The sequence below is a fragment of the Cenococcum geophilum genome, assembly GCF_001692895.1.
Source record: "Cenococcum geophilum 1.58 unplaced genomic scaffold K441scaffold_130, whole genome shotgun sequence".
Taxonomy (NCBI): Eukaryota; Fungi; Ascomycota; class Dothideomycetes; order Gloniales; family Gloniaceae; genus Cenococcum; species Cenococcum geophilum.
The window spans coordinates 35,661-47,060 of NW_027137688.1; the positions used below are offsets into that span (position 1 = coordinate 35,661).

Sequence of the window (11,400 nt, forward strand, 5' to 3'; positions counted from 1 at the left end):
TTATAAATAGAAAATTTTATATAGTTTTAATATATTTAGCTATTTCTTTTAGTATATTAATATGCCGGAATAAGGGTTTTTTTTAATATTATAATATAGTAAAATTGGGTTCTTTTAGCATCTTAATATACTGAAATTAACTTCTTTTAGCATCCTAATATGCTAAAATTAAACTTCTTTTAGTATCCTAATATGCTAAAATCAACTTTTTTTAGTATCCTAATATGCCGAAATAAACTTCTTTTAGTATCTTAATATGCTAAAATCAACTTCTTTATTATGGCTAGCGATCCTATAAAAGCGATTTAATAGATTAAGCAATAATATAGGGCTATATTATAAGTAAACTAAAGTAAAAAGTTATAAAGGTAGCGGGTGTAGACTATATATAGAGAAAGGGGGCGCTAAGGCCCTAGCGCCTTAGCGCTACGTAACTATATAACGGTGTAGGTTACTAATTATCTAAACTGTTATATTCTTTAGCATCCTAACATGCCGAAATTAACTTCTTTTTATACGTTAATATAGTGAAATTAACTTCCCTTAGTATATTAATGCAACGGTACTAGGGTATATTACTTACTATATTCTGCCTATTATAGACCTTATATTAAAAGTATTATAAATACTTATTAGGGAGATAGATAAGCTATAAGAGATAGTATAAGCTATAACGGAAACAGTTATAACGGTCTTATACCTAAGGGTAAACGTCCTACACCTAAAGGCAACTCTTATATCTAGGGGTAACGGTTTTATACTCTTATACCTAGGGGTAACGGTCTTATACCTAGGGGTAAATATTCTACACTCTTGCACCTAGGGGCAGCGGTCTTATACCTAGGGGCAACGGTCTTATACCTAAGGGCAACGGTCTTATACCTAAGGGTAATAGTCTTATACCTAAGGGCAACGGTCTTATATTTAGGGGCAACGGTCTTATACCTAGGGGTAATAATCTTGTACTTAGGGGCAACGGTCTTATATCTAGGGGTAATAGTCTTATACTTAGGGGCAACGGTCTTATATCTAGGGGTAATAGTTTTATACTTAGGGGCAACGGTCTTATACCTAGGGGCAACGGTCTTATACCTAGGGGTAATAGTTTTACACCTAGGGGTAATAGTTTTGCACTTAGGGGTAACGGTCTTATACCTAGGGATAACGGTTTTATACCTAGCGGCAACGGTCTTATACCTAAAAGCAATAGTCTTATACCTAAGGGCAACTATCTTATACCTAGGGGTAACTATTTTATACCTAGGGGTAAGTGAGTCGCGCTAGTGGCCTTACTAAAAGTAGCACCAACTTAAGAAGTCTAAGTAACCTCCCTGTTATGCCTCCTATTTAATAAATAAAACCTTTTACTTTCTACTTTATAACTAACTTATCTATAATTATAAAGCTAAATATTATTAATATAAAGCGCTGTAACTAATCCTCCCCTAATATAACGGAAAAGAAGCAGCGGCTCTAAGGCTCTAGGTTAAAAGCTTCCTATTTAAAGGAGATAGATTTAATATATAACTAGGCCAGGCTATATTAGCTAATAACAGCGAAGTTCCTAATCGATTCTCTTACGCTAGTATAGACTGTTGGCGTAAACCGGCCTATTAACAACGCCTATAAGCGAAGGCTTTATAAAATATTTAAGGAATAGGGTGTCTTTTAAAAAGACTTAGGGTATTAATTATAAGTAGCCTATACTAAAGCCTAAGTGTAAAAGATACTAGACTATATTAACGGCGGACGGGTATATAATACTAACGATAATAGGCTAAGAGATGAATTAGAATATCTATCGTTTAAAAGCTAGGATATAGTAATTAGAAAGAAGGCGGAGCTTATAGTGGGTAATTATAGAGTAAAGGTATTAAAAGAATATTTATAGTGTCTAAAATCCCTAGAGAATAAGTAATAGTGGATTTATAATATATATAATAAAGGTATTATTTTGCTGCGCCTTTAAACCTAGCTAACTAAAATTAGCTAACTCTAATATAGATATATTACCACCCTATCTAAATATTAAGCTCCGCGCTAATTAAGAAGATTTAGTTTTACCTAATAACTATAGCTAAATATAGGTAGAGCTGGCTACTTTATTATTTACGGATAGTACTCTTTTTTAAGGATTAAACACGGTAGTAAAATAGTAAATGCTAAATCTTTTAGGACTTAGCGGTTGGATTAAATTCCTAGTTAGACGGCTAGGTACTCTTTAAAGAAATAAAAATTAGAGGCTAATAATTATAAAATAGTGTAAGTTCTTAGTAGGCTAAGTAATATTTAACATTTTAACATTTAAATAGATGGCTAGCTATAGGATTAATAATGTAAGTAAATTATATAATAGAGCTCCCTAGAAAAATGCTAACGATATTTATAGTTCTAGTTTAATACTTTTAACTAAGTAATTAACTTAGTATCTTAAATCCGCGGTTAAGTTAAAATCAACGTCTAATTAAATAACTAGATTAAGTTAGCGAGCCTTCCGCATAACCGCACCCCTAAGGATATTTAAAAGTTATTTTACCCTAAGTTTAAGAATAATATAAACGCTAATCTGCTAGAGCTTCGCCGGTAAGATCTCTTTATAGCAGTAGATAATAAATTATATAACAATCTATATAAATTTGTGCTTTTAAAACTAGAGCTAAGCTTTACTAATATTTACTCTCTTCTTAAGATTATAAAATAGGAAGGAAAGGTAATAAGTATAGTAATATCTTATATTAGCTAGTGGCTAAATTACAACCCTATAAAGGTTACTAAGTATAATAGTAATAAACCTCCACTATAAAACGATTTTCTACTAGCTTTACGGGAGAAGTACAGCAAAGAAGTAGATAAGTAGTTATTAGAACTTTAAAACTGGGTCCTAAAATACGTAAGGGATAATATTAGTAAGTTTACCTACCTAGTAATAGAGCATTACCTGCAAGAATACCTATATAGTAACGGTATAGCTTATACTAAACGATTTAAATATAAGACCTAAAAAGGTATATTAATTATTATTCTTAACATTGCTAGTCTATATCTTTAGTATAATATACTACTATAATATAACACCGAGGACCTAAGAGAGATGTGCTCTAAACCAGTATCTGTAATTGCTTAAGCCGTATATAAAATTATTGGCCGTATACCAAAAATACTGCAAAATCCTACTCTTAATAAAAACAACGCTATAGACAACCTACGTAAAACGATTAAACTATTAATTATAAGATGGGTGGTAAGGCGATACGCTAAAGCGTTAAAGAGCCCCGCTAAACATTAGTAGCTATTAGTAATTAAGATAATAGAGGTATAGTACGCAAAATATATAGCACTAGGGAAAAAAGACGTGCCTTCGCTAGCCTTAAACCCGCTAAAATATAATCTACTAATATCTAAGGAGGAACTACGGGGAGGTAGTGCGTATAGTATCGGATCTAGTAGGTATAAGTTAAAAGTAGAGCGGCCTAATATAAAAGGGCTTAAGAACGGGCCTATAGCTGGCTATATTAGTGCACTAGCTTCTATATATTGTTAATAGGTAAAAGATCTATTATAGCTAATACTAAAGGGCTTATAAAAACTTTAAAACTTATACTATAATCGGACCTAGTTAGAACCGCTAAATAATAGGCTAGAGACTTAAAGGGTAGGTAGGAAAGAAGGGAGTAGAAGTAGTAATATATTAGGCGGTATCTAGCTAACATAACTATAATTATTAACTACGGCTAAGGGTTCTTAGGCTTAGAGGAAATATATAATATAAAGTTTAAATATATAATTATTAGATTTACGTATTTAAATTTAGCTTTATTATAAAATAATACTAAATACTAGAACGGTATTAATTGGCACGCTAAAATAATATACTTTCCCCCTAATATTTAGTAGGTACCTTACCCCTAGGGGATCCCCCTCTTATTATATCTATTAGTAGTAGATACCTAAAGGTCTAGCAAATACTAATAAATTTATTTTATTTATCTTAAATATAAGTACTAAATTCTTTAACAAAGCATATCGCTTACTTAGTGGTAGGTTATAGCCCTTATATACTAAGTTTTTATAGATACTAATATGGTATAAAAATAGACGATACCTTACTTAATAGGGAGTTAAGTATTAGCAAGGCTAATAATAGCAAGGTTAATAACAGCGACTTTAATAGGGACTTAGATAATGATAACAGCCTATATTATAGAGAAATATCTATATACTATAAATAGGACCTTAAAAACAGAAGCTTTAGGGATAAGAAGTAGATAGATATAGCATTTAATTTATATTCCTAGAAAATTAATCACTTAAAGGGCGAGCATAAGCTTAAAGGTATACTATATTCTACTAGTTTTGCTATATTCTAATATATAAGGATAAAGCTAAAGAATTATAGTATAGGATCTGACTAAGAAGACGGACTCTTCCTATTTCGACGGATATTAAGCAATTAAAATACTATAGCAGCTCTATATAATTAACTATAGGAGTAAAAAAGTAGGGTTAAAGGCGGCAGTAGTAGACGATAAGTACCACTATACCTTTTACCTTAACCTATTAATTATTATTAGCTAACTACTTAGGCCAATTACGCAGTTAAACAGCCAGTTTTTTAATAACATTACTATAACTTTTAAGAACTAGCGGGCCTTATATAGCAGTAAGTATATATATAGTCTACCGTTTAATCTAAAGCACCATACCTTTTAACTGGCTATAGTAGTAATAAGGGAGGTATAGTACGTTATAATGCATCTAATTACGCCTATAATAACCGATTTACCTTAGTTAAGGTAGGAGTATTAGAAGCGCCTTAATAAGTCGTCTTAGTCTAGTGTATTATAGCTTTACTATATATATTTTCTCGCGGAATATATTAAGCGAGTCTTCTTTATCGGCGACCTTTTTAGAGAGGGTGTTAAGCCTTTATAGACGCTTAATGGCTTATAGTTATAGAAGATTACGTTTAATAAGTGGACTATTTTTTAAAATAGGTTTATAAAGGAATAGGAGAGTTATATATAAGAATGCTTATATAACAATTTTTAGATAAAAAACCAGCCGGCATTTTACGCTTATAACTATGGCGCGAATATAGAGATTAAAGTTAATAAGTAGGTCTAAACCCTATATAAAGAAACCCGTCTTTACCAAAATAATAAAAAGTTTAAGTCGGAGTTAGAGGATAGCGAGGATAATACCTAAGTAGAGGTATCTAGCTAGAGTAATATAGGAGAAGTGTTAAAAGCGGCCGAAGAGGTTAAATACTAAAGCCTATATACTAAGGGCCTTTATTAGCTTTAAACCGAATTAGAATAGAAGTATATACTTAACAATATTAGCAGTATATTATATGCTTTAACGGTTAATACTTACTACCTAAATATAAAGTCCCCTAACGCAAATAATAAGCTTATATATTATCTCTTAGCTAACTAAAATAAAGTTTTAAAAGAGTATCACGGCCCTTAGGACTTTACGTTCTATTTACTAGCCTTTTACCTAGTATACAGTAACTTCTTATTATTTTAGCCACCTTTATTTTTTATAAATAACCTTTTCGCGGTTATAAAAGATAATATAAGCTACTAAAACGATGGCGCTGATATACTTAGCTATAGGTATTTCCAGGCATACTTTAATATTAAGTATAGTATCTGTTACGGACTAGATAAGCTTCTTACTACTAAAGGTATAGTAACGGCAGCGCTTACTCTCCCTAAAACTAAGGCTAATACCTCCTCTATATATATAAGGGCAAAACGTTAACGGCTTTTACGGATGCTATAAGGCCCTAATTTATCTAAGCCGTTTACATGCAAGTGGTAGCGTATTAAAGCGGCAATTATAGAAGAAGAATTTTCCTTTTAAATAGAATAGGTGCTGACTATTTAAGTGTCTAGGCTAATAGATAGCCGCCGAAGTTTTTTAACGGTGCTTAATCCAATCTTTTAGCTAATGCGTTTCTACCTTAAGAAATGTTATTGCTATATATATATACTCCAGTTCTTTTAACCCTCAGTCTTCCCTAGTATACTTTGCTCTTTTACTAAAATATTTAGGTTTATAATTAATAAAGTATATAGTAGGTTTAAGGCTAGGGGTTTAAAAGGGCTAAGTATCGCTTTAGTAGAAGGCGTGTCCGCATTTAACCGCTTAGGGAGTTACTACTTTATAGGGTTCCCTAAATCCCTAATAGGCTTAATCTTTAGCCTTTTAGGAATAATAGATAGTATATAGCAAGGAGCGTAGCTATATATTAACCCTTAAATATTAGACCTTAGAGATATTAGAGGCAGCCTTTACCTTAGCTAGTAGCCATAGGGTAAAAATAACCAACTGTTGCTTATATATATAGCTTCTATTAGCTTTTACTATAGTTTAAAGGTTGTAGTAAGTTGTTATAATAACGTCTAGTTTAAAAAGCTTAGTAGTATATTAATTAGAGGACTAAGTAGAGCAGCTAAATTCTTAAAAGACTTATTTTATAATTTATAGATACCGTAAACGGTTAGGTTTATTAATTACTAATTTAACTATATACTTAGGTAGGGTAATTAGGGTATGGATAGGATAAAAAAGGAGGTATAGCTGCTAGAGGATTAACAGGCATTAATACGGCGATAGTTATAATATAACCATCCATTTTTTTAGGCGTATATTAATAATGCACGTTAAGTCCTATAGCTAACGTTTAGGGTAGAGAGTACGAACTAGTTATATTATACTTTATACTAAAAAAGGTCTTATCCTTAACCTATACGTTAACTAAGGTTTAGTAAGACTTCTCTTAGGAGCTCTATAATAGCTACGGTAAAGATAATAAGTTAATAACTAGATCATTTTTGTTATTATATACTACGTAGGTCTTGGTTCTTTATATAGCTATTTAATATATAGCTAAAGGGTTAGTGGATAAGAAATAGTGGATTAATGCATTATTAGTTGCGATGCTTTTAAATTGGATTAAATGCGTTCCTAGGACATATTAATTAAGGCTTAGCTATTAGAGGGTTGTTAAGCTAGTGGGCTATATACTACTAGTATTAGCGCTTATAGTAAGACCTAGCAGCGTTAAATAGGTAGCTATTAAGGCTAAAAATAAGATAAAGCAACCGATAAAGAGGAGAAGGATTAACTTTAGGTGCGCTATTTTGTTTACTAATATTCCCAAGTTAGTTAAGGATAGTTTTAAGCAGTAAGAAAAAAATAAGCAGGATTAAATGGTATTAGAGCACTATTAAGTAACTTAGGTCTACCTAGCGGGATATTTTAGTAACCCACTTTATAATATAATACTAATACTAGCATTAATACTTGCGTTATTATTAATAACACCTATAATAGCACTAAAGATATAGTATTTTAGTGTAGGGGCTAAAAAAGACCTAGGATTATTTATAGCGAATTTAGTAACTAAAATACTATAGTTTCTTTAGCCTAAGGCGTTTCCATAGAAAACGGATACTAGGTTAGTGCTTTAAATTTTAAAAATAATAAAGAAACTAGGTATATATTAAGATAAGGTATAGATAGAAGGTGCTAATAAATATAAGAGTATAAAGGAGTAAATAACCAGTTATTGTAAGATATAAAATGGATTAAAGTGGTAAATAGAAAGCGAGACAGCCCTTAAAATAGTGATGTCGTTCTTTATAGTAGGGATAAATTACTATAAACTTATAAAGAGCTTCTCTCTTTACGTAAGGATATAGTAGGATATATTTATAAGGTATTCCGTAGTTATAATAGTGTTTAGGTGGATTAATATTTATAAATTATTATAGATAAAATATAGGTATAAAGGTAGTGGGGTATATTATTATAGAAAACTTAGCAGTTTCCTTAATAAGTTAGTTTCGGTATATTAATATACTAAACCTTTTTTCTACTAATGCTATATTAATTCTCTAAAAAGAGTAAGAGTATAACGGCTAAACTACTAGCTAAAAGGATAGTGCATAAAGAAGATTAAGATTGACTTTATAGCTTATGGTTTAATATATATATACCTAAATAAGCGCCTACTAGGTTATGTAACGTTATAACCATTATAAAGAGTAGAAGTAAAGTAGTAGTAGCGTAAAGGGCTAGTAACTAGCCTCCTTAATATTATGTTATTTTAGCAGATTAATATAGTAAAGAAAGTTGATTTTAGTATATTATATACTAAAATAGGATAATTTTAACATACTTATATAGTAGGATGAGTTAATATTAGTATATTAATATAGGAGAGGTTGATTTTAGTATATTAACATAGGAAAAGAAGTTAATTTTAGCATGTTAACATGCTAAAATTAAATTTACGGAAATAGAAAATAGTTAGTCTAAGATAAGTGTTAAGATAAGTATTAAAATAAGTGTTAAGATAAGTGTTGAGATAAGTATTAAGATAAATATTAGGCGTTAAGATTAGTATTTTTATCCATATTTAATATTAATTAGAAATTATTTAATATTAAATATTAACGTTTAATATTTAATATTAATACGAAAAGTGTTAATATTTAGTATATTAAATATTTTATAATAAATATAGTAGTATTATTCTATTTTACTAATACCTTAAGTATTCCTTCTTAGAACGAGTCGCGTTCCCTCTAAGTAAGAGTGCCGCCTATTAGCCTGTGCTACTCTCGCCTCCTTTTTCTATATTAGAACGCGACACGTTTTTACTTTTCCATTACTATATATACTGTTCTTTTTAATTATATATTACATTAATAATATTTATCTTTACCTTATACTAACTATTTTTTAGGGTTATTTAATTATTACTAACTCCTCTCCTAAAGAAGGCTTGCCGGTAATAGCTCTTTAACGCTTTAGCTACTATGCCTTAATAGCGTATTTATATATTAGAATTGGTTTTAGAGTATAATGCTATTATAGATATAGGCAGCGTTAATTTAGTAGAAAATAGTCTATAGGTAACACGCGAGGAGGCCTAGATATATAAGAACGTACTAAAAATGCCTTAGGTTAAATGTTTACCCCTCTTTAGTTATCCTAGCGACTTTAAAAGGATAGATATAGTAAAGGAGTAACGCGCAATCTTAGTGTATATAAAGAGTAAGGAATCTAAAATAAACCGTATCTTTAAGTCCTAGCGCCGGCTAATAGAAATTAATAAGCAATTTATACGCTAGCGAAACGTTAGCTACTAGCTATACTTTACTACTATAAGACGGCCGGAGCCTAACCATATAGTTTATAACTGCACTTTTTAGAATAGCTGCGAAAGAGTATAGGCAATCCTTAACTAGCTAGAAAAACTTGCTCTTTTTAGGTTTTCTAATAAGTTAGGAGTATATAGCCTATACTTCTAAATAAACTATTTATATAGAGATATTAGGATAGTATATTAAGTATATATAGCGGAGTTTAAGGAGGTTAAGGATTACTAGAAAGAGATATTAAAGTCCTAAGGGTAATTAGATGGCCATTATAAGAATAAGGCAGTAGTAAGGAATATAATCGCGGCTCTCTATATATATAATAACTAAGTACTTAGGAAAATAGTTATAAAAAAGATATTTAATAAGGATAAAGTAGATATTGCGGCAGAAAACTAAGTACTCTTCTAGTTTAAACAATAGATATTATTTTATAGTAACTCTATTCTAAGACTCCTTTTTATATTTAAAATGCTAGTATATATATTTAACTTTTGGTAAAAGAGGTAGTTAGAGATATAGGCAAACTAATAAAATAACAATAAGGCTACTGGTGGCGCGTTAGTTAAAATATAGTAAAAGTAATCTAAATAGGGGTAGGATAATAAGTAGGAGCTATAGAACTAGATAGAATTACTAGATTAGTAGGTTAGTAAGTATAGCTTCTATATAGGTTAAGGGCTAAATAGTCCTTATATTAATTATATATTAAGAGTATATAAAAGGGGTAGGGCGGCGTAATATAAGGTTTAACTTAGTAAGGCGATTTACCTTAAAGGGTATAGGGCTTAGGGTGGCTGCGGGGATTATAGTACCCCTTAGGAGTTTTGCTAGAGGTAAGAGAAGAAGGAGAATAGAATATAGAAGTTAAATAGGTCGAAAAGGTACTAATATAGGCGGCTAGTATATAACACAGTAATCGGGCTCTTTTAGTGCAGTAATAGTAGGTATAGGGTAGATATTTATATAGTAATAAAGGAAGAGGGGGATAAGGAATATATAGGTCTAAATGATAAAGATATAGTAGTATAGCTATATAGGGGTATAACGGTAGTAGGGGTTAAATGTTTAGAGATTATTTAATAATTTTTACTATAGATAAAGATAGTATAGAAAGCTAAACTATGCTAGGGCTATAAAGTAATAATTTAATATAGAGGTAAGTGTTTAATATATATTATAGAAAACTTAGAGCAGTTTTATTAATAAGTCGCGGCTTAGTTTTAGCATATTAACATACTAAACAATTTTTTTAATTTTTTTTTTAGTAATTCCCCTCCTAAGCTTTAGGCTAGGAATAGAAATTTTTTAGTAATTTTTATATAAAAAGCTATTTCGGTATGTTAATATACTAAAATTAAATTTATAGAAATAGAAAATAGTTAGTTTAAGATAAGTGTTAAAATAAGTATTAAGGTAAGTGTTAAAATAAGTATTAAGATAAGTATCGAGATAAGTGTTAAGATAAGTGTTAAGATAATTGTTTAGATATATTAAGATAAGTATTAAGATAAGTATTAAGATAAGTATTAAGATAAGTACCGAGATAAGTGTCGAGATAAATATTAAGATAAATATTAGGTATTAAGATAGGTTTTAATATAGCAACTACTAGTATAGCTATAGCGTAGGCGTTAATAGTATAAGGCTAGTTAAAATAAATAGATTTTAGCATATTGATATAATAAAGAAAGTTAATTTCGGCATATTAATAGTAAAATTTTATTAATTTTAGTATNTTAATATACCGAAAGGAAGTTAATTTTATAATTTTAAAAGGTAAAAAAAGTAAAAAAGTAGTTTTAAAAGTAGTAAAAAGGGTAAAAAGTAGTAAAAAGAGTAGTTTTAAAGGTAGTTTTTTTTAGTAGTTTAATAAGAAAAAAGAAAAAGTTTAGTAGTAGTTTAAAGGTTAAAAAAAGGTTTTTTTAAGTAAAGAGAAGAAAAAAAATAGTTAAGTTTAGTAGTAGTTTAAGTAAAAAAAAAGTAGTTTTTAAGTAAAGGGTATGTTTTTAGTAAGGTATAGTTTTTTAGTAAGGTATAGTTTTTAGTAGGTATAGTTTTAGTTAAGGTATAGTTTTTTATAGTAAGGTATAGTTTTTTAGTAAGGATAGTTTTTAGTAAGGTATAGTTTTTTAGTAAGGTATAGTTTTTAATAAGGTATAGTTTTTTAATAAGGTATAGTTTTTTAGTAAAAAGTAGTTTTAAAGTAGTTTTTTTAGTA

General features: G+C 29.6%; 2 protein-coding genes across 2 annotated transcripts; both read left to right on the forward strand.

The window, feature by feature from the left end:
* Positions 1–812: 812 nt before the first annotated feature.
* K441DRAFT_598998 (uncharacterized protein) lies at positions 813–1,274 on the forward strand (the record flags this gene model as incomplete). Its single annotated transcript, XM_067645130.1, has 1 exon — positions 813–1,274. A coding segment is annotated over one exon (462 nt), but the record flags the coding sequence as incomplete, so codon positions are not given.
* A 4,741-nt stretch (positions 1,275–6,015) lies between these two features.
* Positions 6,016–6,240, forward strand: K441DRAFT_598993 (uncharacterized protein; the record flags this gene model as incomplete). The annotated part of the gene is made up of 1 exon (XM_067645129.1): positions 6,016–6,240. A coding segment is annotated over one exon (225 nt), but the record flags the coding sequence as incomplete, so codon positions are not given.
* Positions 6,241–11,400: the final 5,160 nt, after the last annotated feature.